This window comes from Convolutriloba macropyga, chromosome 8 (assembly GCF_964194025.1).
Source record: "Convolutriloba macropyga chromosome 8, txConMacr16.3, whole genome shotgun sequence".
Taxonomy (NCBI): Eukaryota; Metazoa; Xenacoelomorpha; order Acoela; family Convolutidae; genus Convolutriloba; species Convolutriloba macropyga.
In genome coordinates, this window is record NC_134475.1 from 38213414 (window position 1) to 38228262 (window position 14849).

Sequence of the window (14849 nt, forward strand, 5' to 3'; positions counted from 1 at the left end):
ATACTCTCATGCAGGTATATTCTGTTTCTTGATGATTTATTATATATTTTGTGTCAACTGCAGAAAGGACGTTTTAACAAGCATAAGTTCAGAGGAGTGTTTCATTATTAGCAAAATTATTCTTCTGTTTTTCTTTTTCACTGGTCGTTCATTTCTGAATTAACCTGAATTAACCCTGAATTAACCGAGTGAGCTTTTTGAACTGTATATTTTGGCAACTGAGAAGAAATCTCTTTCTACCTCAATAAAAAACTCAATAAAAATCCTCGATAAAAAGATGTTGAAAACATGAAAACATCTTCTATTAATCCCTTTAGGCTGGATAGTAAGTTGCAATGAAAAGAATTAAAGACTGCAATCATCAAAGTGACCTCAACTATTAAAAAAGGAGGTGGAATTGTTGTCGTTTTGAGTTTACCCTAAAGAACCAGTTCTGCCATTTTATTTCAAGTTAACAGTTAAGAGATAGAGGTTACAATAGGGAAATTTACAATGCATGCCGACAGCTTCGACAAAACTTTACCATAAAAATATGATTTGGTCCTTCTCGGAAAATTCTTGCGGACTTGAGTTTTATGACATTTCAATTTTCGGTCTTCTTAACTCAAAATGACGATGATAGTGTTCTCACGCTGTTTTTCCTCTTTTGAATACTGAATGTTTAAGAAAATCATCTCTTCGTTCTGCCTTGAAACTAATTTGTGAAATAGAGCAAAAAAAATTATATTTATTATGTTTTATGGCAATTTTTCAAACTATTTTATTATAATTTAATATCCTCTTCGACCTGATTTTTTCATTTCGGGTTTTTATTTAATTTTAACACCTTTCAGTTTAAAATCTGCACGAAAATGTACTTTTAAATAAAAATATAAACTATTCTTTAAGTGATACAAATTGATATTTCGGTTGTTTTTTTTTCTCAGATGCGCTAACAAAAAGTAAAAATTTGACAGCGGTGAAAAAGACCTCCTCGCATATATGTTTTGCCATTATGCACAAATAATGATAAAAAGAAATCTTTTTGTACTTTTAATTTTAATAAGATACAGGTTCAGTTAACCTTATAGACCAAATGTTAGAGATTAAATATAATTGACTTTGAAGAATTTTTATATTCATAAACAAAAACTCTTAGTAAAAATAGTTTTATTACAGTTTTGATTAGTAAAGTGGGTTTTTGTTGTTATCTCTTACCTTTGCCACTTTGACATTTTGCCTCGTAAAATATATTTGCGGACAATTGTTGATTTCGTTCAAAAATTTTGTGTTTTAATGATTAATTTTGTTGAATATGATTCTCTACTTTGCCTATAAAAACAAACCCAGTATAAAAAGTTTTGAGTCCCAACTGCGTTAAAAAACAATACCTAAATGCAAATCTGCACACTAATTCCCTTTGATAAGTATTGAGCCGGAAAGATCTGAAAAGTAACTGATGGCGTTAGAATTGAGTATGTTCATATTCAAGGTATTTCGCTATCATGATTTTGAAGTAGAGCTTGTTCTCAAATGCAAAGTTGTTAGGTTTATATACATGTTCAATTAGAACATCGGAAATTTACTGAAATTGTTGAGTCCTTGATTGATGAACGCTAAAGATGCTATTGGGTTGTAGGACAAAATCAGGAGGGCTCCTATAAGACTGGGCGTATTATAGAGTGCTCCTAAAAACGTCTCTAGCTTGTGAAACACATTATTTGTTCAGAGAGCAGAAGTTCTTTTGGCCATTAGTTTTAAAAAAATAAAATTGAAACATTTTTTGAGCAACCATGAGCACAAATTTCATTAATATGAAAACTGAAAAAAATCACAAACCCCAATTCGAAAGGGATTTGAAAGATAGCAGAAAAATGAGTTTTTATTTTTTGCAAAATAAAGCAGCTACTTAGAAGATGAAGTTCAGCCGGAGCAATAACGTGCAAAGAAAATATATCTTAAACAAACGCAGACAGTTATTCCACAAAATGAAAGTGAGGCGATCATTTTAAACGCTAGAAGTGGCAATCAATTAAATGACTGATTTTTGTAATCAAAAGTATGCTTCATGTTCAAAATTATACAACAAATTGTTAGAGTTACTATCTACTTGAACGTTTTCAAAGGAAAATATTGACGAATACCAAGCAATCATCAAAAATTAAAGTTTTTGATCATGTCAAGTCTTTTTGGTAAGAACGTTGTTCAAAGTTGCATTCATTTCCTTTGTTCATATTTCCTTTGAATGCAAATTTTCTAACTTTTAACAATTTGAATAAAGAAATATTTTAATTCTGTTTAATATTTACTAGACAAATGTTGGTAAGAACTTAAAAAATTTCTTAACTTTTTTTGTACTGAAATGCGGCTGATTTTGTGTATGGTTTTGGTCTAACGCAGGTAGTTTCCGTATCTCAACGATCAACAATTCGATATACTTCGAGTCAACCGAAGAAAGAACGCTTCGACATCAGTTGTTCTACTATATAATCAGCCGTTCTGTTATGAGCTTTTTAGATTTAACTTTTTGAGCTTCCAATTTTATTCAAAATTCAAAATCTATTTTAAAAACTTTTGAGCTTTATTTTCACCAGAAAACAATAGCTGCATAGAAAACAAAAAACTAATGCTCTTCGGATTGTTTTGAAGCAGGTAGTATTGAAAAGTAAATGATGACGTTAGAAATGAAAATGTTCATGATCAATTTATATCGCTATCATGATTTCAAAGTAGAGTTTGTTCTCAAATGAAAATAGATTTTAGGTTGATACATGACATCAATAAGATCAAGATATATTGAAACTGTTCCGTGCATGATTAATGCAAGTAAAAAAGATTCAATGGTTACAGTACAAAAAAAGACGTCCCGAGTGAGACTGACCGTAGCACAGAGTGTTCCAACATGGAGTTTGCGAAAAATTTCCTTGTTCAGAAGGCTTTAGGCCGTCAGTTCTACAAAACTCAAAGTGAAACGTATTTTTGAAGCAAACATGAATACAAATTTCTTTGATATCAAGCTGTAAAAATCACAACCTTCAACTCGCTATGGTTTTGACTGATATTGAAAAAATGTGATTTTAATTTTTTGAGGTAAACACTCTGTTCAAAGCTTATTTCAATTTGTTTGCCCTTTATTCGAATAATCTCCGACTTTTAACAATTTTAGTCAAAAAAGCATTTTTTTGTTCAATATATGTGTGACAAAAGGAAAGAACTATTTTACCACTAGCTTTGCCGAAATACAGAGGATTCTTTGTACGTTCTTGATTTTATGCAGGTAGATTCTAATTCTCGATGATTCAATATATTTTGAGTAAACTGCAGAAGGAACATTTTGACATCTGCCGGGCATAAATTCAGAGGAATGTTTCAATGTTAGCATAATTATTCTTCTGTGCTTCTTTCTGATTGGTCGGTCATTTCTATGTTTTTCTTGCCAAAATATCAACATATATAATTAATTCGGCTAATCATAGTTGAATATAACCCTGAATTAACTGAGTGACCTATTTTTGTACAATAGTTTCAACAACTGGAATAAAATCTTTTTCTACCTCGATAATAATCTCTACTTGTTTCTATTATCTGAAATGAAATCATAAAACTTTTTCTAGTAATCCCTTTAAATTTGACAGCAAATTGAGATGAAAAGACTTGAAAATCTCAGTTATCCGAGTAAATTCAAGTATTAAAAAAGGAGGTCAAAAAAAACTTTTTTTCTGCTCATTCCATACGAGGATGCCTCTCAGGTTGTTATCTATCTGAAGGCAACATAAAGATAATTGTTTTATGTCAAGTTTTATGTCAAGCTAGATGATAGAGGTTACAATGGGGGAAGTTTTCAATGCATGCCGTCAATTTTCAAAAAATTTTCCTTAAAAATATTATTTGGTCTTCCTCTGAAAGTTCCTGCGGACTTGAGTTTTGTGACGTTTCAATTTCCCGAAGAAATAATTGAGGAGAGTTGAGGTTTTAATTAGGCGCCTACAGAATTCATCAACAAAAAATAAGTTGTTTTGTTCTTTAGGAAAATAAATCTTTCAATTTTTGGTCTTCTTAAATAAAAAAGTGATCATTGTGCTCCCAGGTCCTTGCCGTTGGTTCATATGGTATTCAATATAGGTGACAACATGTCAACGAAAAATAATTGTTCTAGAGGCCACAGAAAACATTCAATTAGTTCAACGCAATTTTTCTAATTTTTTGGTTTTCGTTTTTTCTCTTTTAGTTTTTATTTTGGTATGTGTATTTTTCACTGAATGGAATGATAAAATTGAAAACTCTAGGAGTTTTATATCGGGCATAATTTGTAATAGGATCTGAGAATTGAATAATGAGGAACTTAAACAACTTATGTTATAGGAAATCAATTTTTTCCCAAATTCTATCGATATAGAAATAGGTTTTCAATACTTATAAGAATGATCAAAATTCTTTTAAAAAACTTCCTTTTAAAAATTTTAGGAAAGAAAAAACAGAGTTACCTTACGTTATCGATCAAAAGTTATAAAACAAAAAAATTGTATCTTTGAAGACTTTTTTTGGTTCATAAACGAAAAATCTTGGCGAATATTTTTTTATTACAGTTTCGATTAGTAAAATTGAAATTTGTTGTTTTATCTTGCCTTTATCATATTACCACATAGAGTACTTATTTTGGACAATTGTTGATTTTAGTCATACACTATATGTTTTTAGGACTAACTTTTCTATTCAAATATTCTAATATTTTAATTGTTCCTTTCAAAACGGGCGTTGGCCAAAAAATCGACTAACAATTAAGCAAAAAAATCTTTTAGGAATTCGATTAGTTTTTCAATGAATATTAAATATTAGTTAATTAGTTATACAATATGTCCCTATATAGTTTGATGACAGTTTTTCAAGCTGCTTTGTTTAAAATTAATATCCTCCACAAACTGATTTTTCTTTCAATTGTTGAAACAGCACCCAGTTTACAACTTGCATTAAAATAAACTAGCATATAAGTGCTACAAGTTTATGTTTTTTCCTATTGTGCGCAAAAAGTAAAAAGAAAATGATTGCAGAAAAAAAAGCGTCCTTGCAGATATATACTCCAATTTGGAAAAACATATTGGAACAAAAAAGAAGACTTTAATTGAAATTTTTATTTTGATATGTGTATTTACCACTGAATGGAGTAATAAAAGGTGCAACCTCTAGGATTGAGATATTGGGCAATGATCAAAAAAGGAGCTGAGGATTAAATAATGCAGAATTTAAACAAATTCTAGTTTATTGATTTTACCAAAGTTGACATTAATATATATTATTAATTCAATAGAGAATCAATGCTCTTTTCCCAATTTCTATTGGTACAACTATAGGTTTTCAGTACTTTTAAGAATAACCAAAATGCTTTTAAAAATGCACTTCTTTTTAACCAGTGTTTTACCAGAAAACATAGAGTTCAGTTAACGTTATCGACAAAGTTTAGAAGCGAAATGTAACTGTATATTTGAAATTTTTTTTGGTTTGTAAACGCAAATATAGTTTTTGTTACAGTTTTGATGATCAAAATTGGTTTTTGTTGCTTAAATATAAAAAATTGACTTTTAACATGCGTTCTTTGAATATATTTCTTCATTGAACGCTAATTTTGGTCATTGTTAACATGTAGCAAAACAATCCGATGTAGTTACGTAGTGTTTGTAAAAGATAAGTGAGAAAAAACTTTGAAAGAATGTAATGCAACAAGTTTTTGAATTATTCTGTTTCCATCAAAAGGAGTCATGAGAAATGTAATTTAGTTCTCCGTTTTAAGGGGGAAAACCTTAAGGGGGAAAAGATTTTTTGGCTCTTTTCTGTTATTGCCCCCCCCCCCCCACGTCCATTTGCACCCCCGCCCCCCACTTATACCTGTTATAGCATATTGGTTGCATTTCATACACTTACATATATAGTTATCTACAAACGGTATTTGGAATTTAATTATGCAACGAAGTTTTGAACTTAAGACGTATATGGTAATAGAATTTTGCTTATAATGTAAGCAGGCAAAGAATAATGCGTGTTTTTAACATTTTTTTGCTTTTCTTTCACAGGAATAGTTTTATGGCAAAAAATTTTTTGACAACCGGAAACAAAAATCCATCCATTTGTCCACCGGTACCGGCAATTTCTAAATAAGGGACTAAAATAAATCTCTAAGAACCAAAAAAATACAGAATTGGGGGGTGCAAATAGACTGGCTATATAACACTAGGGTAATAACAGAAAAGAGCCGATTATTTTCCTGATAGATAGTGTACGGTCTTCCTCTATGAACAAACTTTTTTGTGACAAGTAAACCTATGCAATAATATATAAAATCAGTCGAATGCTGTGAAACTTTAATGACAGCGCAAAACCTGGCTTTGTCCGTTTCTAAACTACAATATCACAACAATTTACGATCTCTCGTAACATTGTTGAAATTTCATATTAAAAAATCTGATAGTAATGTGCTAATTTAATTCGGGTATTTCCCAGAACAATTTTTCCTCAAAAATCGTCCTTGGGAACTGTTTTTGGCATTAACTAATGCAACTGATGGTACGGGAAAAATTTTGGGATTTTCTCTAGGTTTACACAGTTTGTGAAACTTTGAACTAAAGACAAATTGTAGTCGCTGCTGCTGGTATTCTTAAAACTAGTGAGCTATATTTTATTACCGAGCTATTATTGAAAACTAACATTTCTTTTGCTCAGAACTTTTTCTTCTAACTAGATGAAAAAATTCCAAAAAAGTAGACTTTGAAAAAACTACGCACGACATGCACTCATGAGTTTTTCTGCTGCCCATGGGGGAGGTAAGGATGGGGGAGGCGGTGAGGAGGAGGGGGAGGGATATGGTTGGAGAAGGCGATGACAGAGGTCAAGTTTTGTTGTATTGGGTATGTTCCTAACACATGATTATGTTAAGAAGTCCTTTTTTAGAATTTTGTTTTCTTTGGTAGATAAAAAAGTAAATAACGTGTCAAGATTTATTGATTCGGTCGTGGCAACGGTTAAAATTGTTATTTTTTTCTTATTAACTTGGATTTAACCTAGAATTAATAACAATAAGTGCAGATTGACTTAATCTATGTTTTGATAATTTTTCAATTATGGTAGAAATGTTTCCATTTTAATCCTTTCAAGCTTAAAATTAGCATCATAATTGATTTACAAGCAATTCTGGACGTTTCATTCTGATTTTGGTATCATTTTAATTGTTTGTCCAATTATCCCCAATTAAGAAAACGGAGCCTAAAATTTGGAATTCTTATTTATTTAGAGTCCTAAATTATTAGTACATTTAGTGTTTCGTTAGGAAAAAGTCACTCAATACTTGTGCAATTTTAAAATCTGTGGTAATAAAAGTTGTTTCTGGTCTGTACCAGAAATTACCCGTAAATTGAGTGCAATCTTTTGGCTGTATAAGAATTGGCCAATCAGATCTCTCGCTGTGAGCACGTCAAATCATGTTAACCGCCAACCTGATATGAGAGCAAATATGAACAGTAAATAATAGATGATTATTTTCAAAAAGCATTTTAACTATTTTTTCATCCACTTAATACACGCATCGCGTTTACATAAATTGTACCTTTTTGGCTAAATATCGACTAAAGTCAAACTATATAACTTGTTCTATCTGTTCATTAATCATAACTAGCTCACGTGTCGAGTTTTAAAGACTATTAAAAAGCCACTACGTTGCTTAAACCAGCATAAAATTGCTCATCTCTTAAACAATCTTTTCATTATATCATTGTCTTGTTCCGATTTAATTTCACATTGTTAAAAAGACATTTTCGTAATAAAGTATCGGTAAATTTGATTCTAATTATCAACTTAAGGATAATTTTCATCATATTATTCGCAGATTGACCACCTTGTTTTACAATCAGGGCTGTTATTACTTATTGTAATAACCACTGCTGGTTATCAGTTATCAATCAGTAATTAGTTATAATAACCAGAAATATGCAAAACATAATTAACCATTCTCAACTATCACCTTCAAATCGAGAGCCACACCTAAGGGGCGAATCTGCCAATGACCTTCTAATGGGCAAAACTCCTCCCGGGTTCCCCTACCACCACCCAGACTTTCCCCAAACAGCGGGCGCTTTTCCTTATGGAATCGCCGGGTTGACCGGACAGCATCATCAAGCCTCGACTATCCAACATCACCCGTCCCACGCAAACCCAGCAGCTGGGTTTGCCCCAAACCCCTACATGCAAATGGCCGCAGCTTCTGGACATCCCGGAAACCCGCAACATGCCCAGAACCCATTTCATGGTGCCCATGGGAACCCGGTGATGAGCTACGCCATGGCAGTGGCCAATCAGGATCCGGCATTTCTGCAACATCACTACAGGTCTCACGCACACGCTGCAGCTGCAGCTGGCTTTCCAGGGTATCTGGCCTCGCATATGTACCAACAACAACCAGGAAGTCCGCAAGGTTTGCTATTTTAACGAAAATTAAATGTTTGCTCCTTTTTTGGATAGACCACGATAGTTGTATATGATTTACAGAAAATTGGAGGTAAGTATTAAAAAATATACAACGCCGTGTATTTCAATTTTGATAATGATCATTATTAAAATTTAAACGTCACTTGAACTTGCCAGAAATCTTGAAGTAACCAACCCCATTTTCACGTCACAACTTAAATGGGCTATGGAACTTTTTGACAATCTGAATCAAATCATTATCCGTAAATTTCATCAGCAGTATTTAAATTTGTATTTTAATATTTTGCACCTTGAATAATACATTTGAAGTTCCATGTTGTTTGGTAAAAAAAAACCTTTCTACTGATTGCTATCTCTGATAGTCCTTTTAAAAATAGTTTTGACATAGATTCTGCCAGATGAAGACTAGAATATCTACATAAATGTGCTTATAATTGCATTCATTCTAGGCAACCCTTATACCGGAACAGCGGCTGGTGCATTTGGACAGGCAAATCTGGCATCTAGAGGGGGAGCTGCTCTGGGATATGGATCCCCTCCTCCTAACTCTCAAATCACAGACCCAAGTCCGAGAGGGGACGGAGCACTGTCAGGTACAGAACTTCCTCTGCTCGATTGCGTGATTTTAGATAGAAAAAAAAACGAAATGTTTTGCAATTTGATGCTTGTGATGTCATGAAATGAGATATCTTGTCATTGTTGTTCTTGCACCTAAAACAGTTTTTGATAATTTTTTAATCGCATCTGTAATTATTATATTATCTTGATTTTTTACACGCTTTTGTGAATAACCCTTTCCCCTCTTTGAGAAGTTTTGTGCCCTGGCTTGACCGTACCGCTCTGGCTTGTGAATTGACCTAAGAGCCACCCTCTGTCCCTATGCTACAAAGTCTAGGCAATTCTAACATTGTTCTGGACCTCGTCAGTTCACAGCGAACCCACTCAACCCGGCCCATATCTGTTGAGATATACCAAGAATACAACATATTCAGTCTTGGTGTTAACTAGCAGCTTAATTAGCAATCGGTACTGCGTCTGGTTTTGTAGGAGGTCAATTATTAGATAATGGATTAACTTATTATAATGATTTCGTTGGATTCAAGTTTTGACATTACAATTTGGCTGTGATATTCAATCGAGCAAGTTATTGCTGGTATTAATTGAATGATTTTCAGGTTTTTAATATATAATCAATTTCTTGATTTCGGATTTTCAAAATTGTATTTTGCCGGATCTTTTCCGCTAGCGCCCCCAGTAAATTAGCCCCATTTGTGTATGTTTTAACATAATGTATGTAGATCCATTTTGCCTTACAGGGGGGTTGATTTATACAATAAAGTTAACAAAAGAGGTATTGCTGAAAACATTTAGTAAACATAATGTTTAATATCAGGTGAAAAAGACATTGACGGCGAATCGCCCAAGAACGGCACCACCCCGGGAGGGGGCAATGGCAACCCCAACAACCCCTCCTCCGTAGCCCCCAATAGCAACCTGTCAATCCTGTCTGTGAAGGGGGGCAAGAAACTGAGGAAGCCCCGGACAATCTACTCGACAGTCCAGATCCAGCAGTTGACCAGGAGGTTCCAGAGAACCCAATACCTTGCATTGCCAGAGAGAGCGGAGTTGGCAGCCGCTCTCGGCCTTACCCAAACTCAGGTAAGAAAACAAATCACTTCATAAACAACCGGGGCTATTTGCAGTTTCAATTTCGCAATTTTTATGTTAATATTTTTCTTTTGTCTTGCAAGTTAACCCCCTCCCCCTCACCTCTTATACCTTTTTAGAGTTAAAAGGGGAGCGCTGGCATCTATAATCACAGAGGTTATAAAAGCGATATAGAAAGAAGGTAACTTTGTTTTCGTTATAAAAAACATGTGATGTTTTGAGTGTAAAAAAATTCGGTATAAACCATTGCCGGACCCATTATTAGTTAAAGAAATTGTTATTACTCTCAAGTAACAGTGTTGAAATATTACACAATTGATCTCATTTCTATTACGTAACGCCGAACACTTCTTAAAGCTTTCTCATATTTGCCAACTTGCGTCGGTTCTCTAAGAGCACTCCTCTTTCGGCTCGCTTTGATTTCGGCTAGCACAGCCGACCCGGACTCTATTGTTGTTTGATGTTTACCATTGTTGTTTTCTTTTCAACTCTCCACAAAACGGGTAGCCCAAAAATGGGGCCTGGATCAATCGCCACCGAGCTGAACAAATGCCCGTTTCAAGTGGGTTTTGAGTACGGTGTTGTATCTTGTTATAGTAGAACGAGGTAGTATTTGCCCAGTTTAATTAGTGGCTAATAAATATAACACCCGAATAAATCATCAAACTTCAGCACAAACAGAGATGAATGTTTGTTTAAGATGACACGGCGATTTCCCGCTTTCAGCTTGTTTGCAAACAAAAACAATGTCCAATATAGAGCACACTTAGATCTGTAAGGGTCCATGTTATTAACCACAAGCACCAAAAGTGATTAATAGGCCGAACTATTCTATAACTAAGCTACTTGTAAAGAATGTGATACATCTGATCAGTTTTGAAGATTTCGAGTCTTGTACAAGTCTCAAGTGAACAATTCAACACCCCCCCCCCCGGCGTCAAGTGAAAAATTTAGGAGAAAATAGTAGTATGTCTTTGAGATTAATTGGTTGATTGACACATGACATATTACGTCATATGATAAAATGAGCGACGAACGTAAGAAAGACGCAGGTTAAAACAGCTGGATTTCAAGCTGACAAGCTAGCCACACTAAACTAAAAGTCGTTTCCAAAAAATGTTTTTCTCATTCAAAAATCTGCCTGTGAAAGTTTTCAGCTAGCTTTTACGTTTTTGAGTATTTGTTCAGTTCGCTCTTTTTCGAAAATGAACAAAATTGACATGTTACAAAATTGACAACATGAAGTTTGACAAAAACATCTAAGCTCTTGAAACCTACGATTAAAATTAAATTTTGGCGACTATTTATTGGTTAATCAGTATCATCTATTCACTAAATAGCCACCGAACTTAAAGAAATAGATAGTTTATTTTTGGTAGGTTTGAAATCTTAAGCACTTTGTGTTAGGTTCAGTTTAAGAAATACTTAACTTTAAAAATCTTTTTGTGCTAGCATTCCAATTATTTGAAAAAATAGATGTAAAAATACGGAAATTTTGGATAGAAAATTCCTTTACACAATTTAGGACTTGTTAGCTCTCCTAAAAAGTAAAGGTAATTATCCTCTGCACAGGTATGCTAATAGGTCTGTTTTCTTAACTTCCCTTTAAAACCAAATCAACAATTATCCTTAGCATCTTTTTGGAACAATAACATCCGGGAAAACTTTGGGGGATTAGGGCAAAATTTATCTCCAAAATGTTACGCCAGTTTATAATAGAAAGGCACGCCAACAGTATAATTTACTCCCCTCATTTCAACACAGGCTATTGTTGCTCTAAATTCTGGCTTAGACTGGCCGGTGCCGGGTTGTTTTTCCAGCTCCCGGTTTTTAGGGAGAAGGAAAAATAAACAAAAAAGTGGGATTTTAAATTTAATTTGCGCGCTTATTTCAACCGCCCACGTTTTATTGTTAAAGGAAAGGCGTGCGTTGAACGCAAAGGAAGAAAAGGAAATTTTGCTTGTTTTTATGCGAAGTAAATTTTGGTTTTTGTGGTTAATTTCTTTTGGAAGGGTCTATAGATGATAGATGTAACTGCACTTAAGGTTGTTTGTAAAGTGGTTATGAATCAGGTGAATTCGACATATGCGATGCCTCGATTTAGGTCATCAAGATGAAATTTTAAATGAAGATGAATTATTTATGCCCATAAAAGGATGCGTTCTTGTTTATTGTTTACATAGATACGACGATATTTATTGTATCAAATTAAGACTGATTTCAAACTATGGTCGAACAGCTTGTTTTCCAAAAACAAATTGTGTGAATTTTTAAGGAAACGTTTTATTTCTATCGAAAATCGTGTAAATTAAGTTACAGTTATTAAGCACTTATATAAAAAATGAGGGCGAAAAACGGCTCTGGTCTTTGCCTAATTTTTGGTTTTAACTATTCCTCCAAGTTTTTTCTACGGGATTGAAATAAAGAAATTAATTTGTTGTTCCAGGTGAAAATCTGGTTCCAAAACAAGCGATCCAAAATGAAGAAACTGATGAAGGGCAACCCCGGAGGTCAAGATGCCAATTTCGACCCAGCTGCAATGTCGCCCGAAGACGTTATCAAAGACGAGGATTGCGACGATGAGCTTGACCAAACTGGAGGAGACCTCAACATAGACCAGAACCAGGGCTCAAATGACATCATCAATGCCACTACAAATCCACTTCATCAAGTTGCAACCAATCACATGACACCCAATGTAACCTTAGCAAACCCTGCTACTCCTGGACAACCGATGCCTCACGTACCTCCCACTATCGGACATCCAATTTCTGTTCAAAGTCCTTGGAACATGACCATGAGTCATCCAGGTTCAAACCCTGGAAACCCAGTGTCACAGATTCCGTCTGTTCCGAACAATTCAGTGCCTCCGACTGTACCTCAGAACCCGATGGGTGGGTACCTTGACAGCTCCAACATCGCCGAGATGATTGCCAATTCAAGAGCTGCGAATATGGACCCGACCGCTCCTCCAAATATCAAAGTCGAGATGCCAACGGGTTTAGACATGACTCAAGGGTCCATGCATTCTAACCCGTTGGGCATTCGGCCCCATGTACCCGTTATGACCTTGAACCCAGCCGCGCATCATGATTGGTACTCGCACCCAAAGTCCGGGCTACCCGCGCATCTAAGTCACAGCATTTCGCAGTGATTATGACGTAACTATTACTTCATGATTACGCAACCTTTTCGTAGACGAGTGACTCCATGGAACACAGACATCATATATGTATACAGACAGAAGTATGAACACGTGACCAAAATTCCGTTTTGATGAAACTTTTTGACCTTTTGAACTCTAAAAGCGTTCTTTCTAGATGAACTTTGGAATATTTTGTACAGTATTTAGATGACTTAGCTTTTCCGATCAATTTTGATCACCAGAACTACCTTGTAGTCAAATAAGTTAATAATATTAATCGTTTTCTACTGAACCGGATTATTATTTTTGCAGACAATTTTTGGTATAATTTTGAAGTATATTTTTCGCAGTTCCGAGCTAACGTTAACTTAATCAGAGGCTAAATTTGTTGTTTTTAGTGCCGGTTTTATTACTTGGGCCAATTTATTGTTATTGAGCTGATGTTATTGTTACCTGTAATTGCAGTATAAGTATACCTTTTAAGCCTCTCTATTGAATAAGTTTCATGGTAATTCTGCTGCCTTCTATTCATTACATTGTGCCTTACTTAATTAAATTGTTAATCGACTATCATTTTCAAATCAAAAGGATCATTTAAACTTTGAAAGAAACCGTTTAAAAATCATTTCTCAAACTTAACAAAAAATACTTAGCTGGCAATTTCTGAAGCATAAGCTATGTTTTAAAACTAGTTATAACAAATTATCAAACACAAAAGAGGTAAAATGAACAAAAATTGCTCAAAACGAGAACAAAGTTGTGTTCATAAACTAAATGGTCGTCAGTTTTTCACTAATATGTGAACTAACTTGCTTAAATAAACTCGCGACTTTTTGGAGACGAAGCTCTGCGTTTAAACTCATTATCTATCATTTTAATGAGCCGAGTTTCGTCAATTCTAGAAACATTTGCCAAAAAATTGAACAAGTTATCTTTACTGTACCTTCAGTGAGGCATAAGTTATTATAAGTTATGATTTTAGCGTGAGCTAGTCAGTGGTGTAATATTACAAGAGATTATAACATCGGATTATTACTAAAAATTCATATCAGGCGTACAAGTTTTATGTTTTTATAATATTTTCGAATATGAAACGCAGTATTTTCGCTTCACAAGCCGACGTGAAAATTTACCGAAAACCAGTTATGATTAAATCAAAAAACAGTTTGTCAAAACAAAAACGAACTTTTCCCAAAGTTTTCCTCTGTCAGTTTTTGAAACTAGCGCTGTACTGATTTTTAGGTTCATAATTTATAATGGTGACCAAAGCGTTTCTTTTTATTCATGATTCGGTTTGATTTTTGCACAGCGCACCGTTTCATGTATGATACATTTTCGTGATCCAAAGTCTTTTCAAGTTGACGTTTAGTTATTTTAAAAAAGACTTATAACTCAATTTATGATTAATTCATTAACCGCTAATGTCAGTTCGAGCAAAACGCACGTAATCACGTTGATAATGGTCATGAAGAAAAATTAATAGAAAGTGTGCTCAAATGTTTGTTTTTGAAGAATTCTTTTGTTGTCTTAAATCAACAACAGCGCACACTTTGAGTTGACGGACATCTCGAGGCTACACGGGCGGGCG

General features: G+C 34.1%; 1 protein-coding gene across 1 annotated transcript; it reads left to right on the forward strand.

The window, feature by feature from the left end:
* The first annotated feature begins 7479 nt into the window (after window positions 1–7479).
* Window positions 7480–13831, forward strand: LOC142344717 (uncharacterized). The gene is made up of 4 exons (XM_075396591.1): window positions 7480–8434; window positions 8898–9041; window positions 9842–10107; window positions 12563–13831. Exons 1-4 carry the CDS (start codon window positions 7951–7953, stop codon window positions 13268–13270), a joined length of 1602 nt encoding a protein of 533 aa, XP_075252706.1. The 5' UTR covers window positions 7480–7950; the 3' UTR covers window positions 13271–13831.
* The last annotated feature ends 1018 nt before the right edge of the window (window positions 13832–14849 follow it).

Excerpts from the sequence above, each read along its gene's own strand:
- LOC142344717 (XM_075396591.1), top strand. The coding sequence starts at position 7,951 with ATGCAAAACATAATTAACCATTCTCAACTATCACCTTCAAATCGAGAG. Across the intron at positions 8,435-8,897 it reads ACAACCAGGAAGTCCGCAAG|GCAACCCTTATACCGGAACA; the intron begins GTTTGCTATTTT and ends CATTCATTCTAG. Across the intron at positions 9,042-9,841 it reads AGGGGACGGAGCACTGTCAG|GTGAAAAAGACATTGACGGC; the intron begins GTACAGAACTTC and ends GTTTAATATCAG.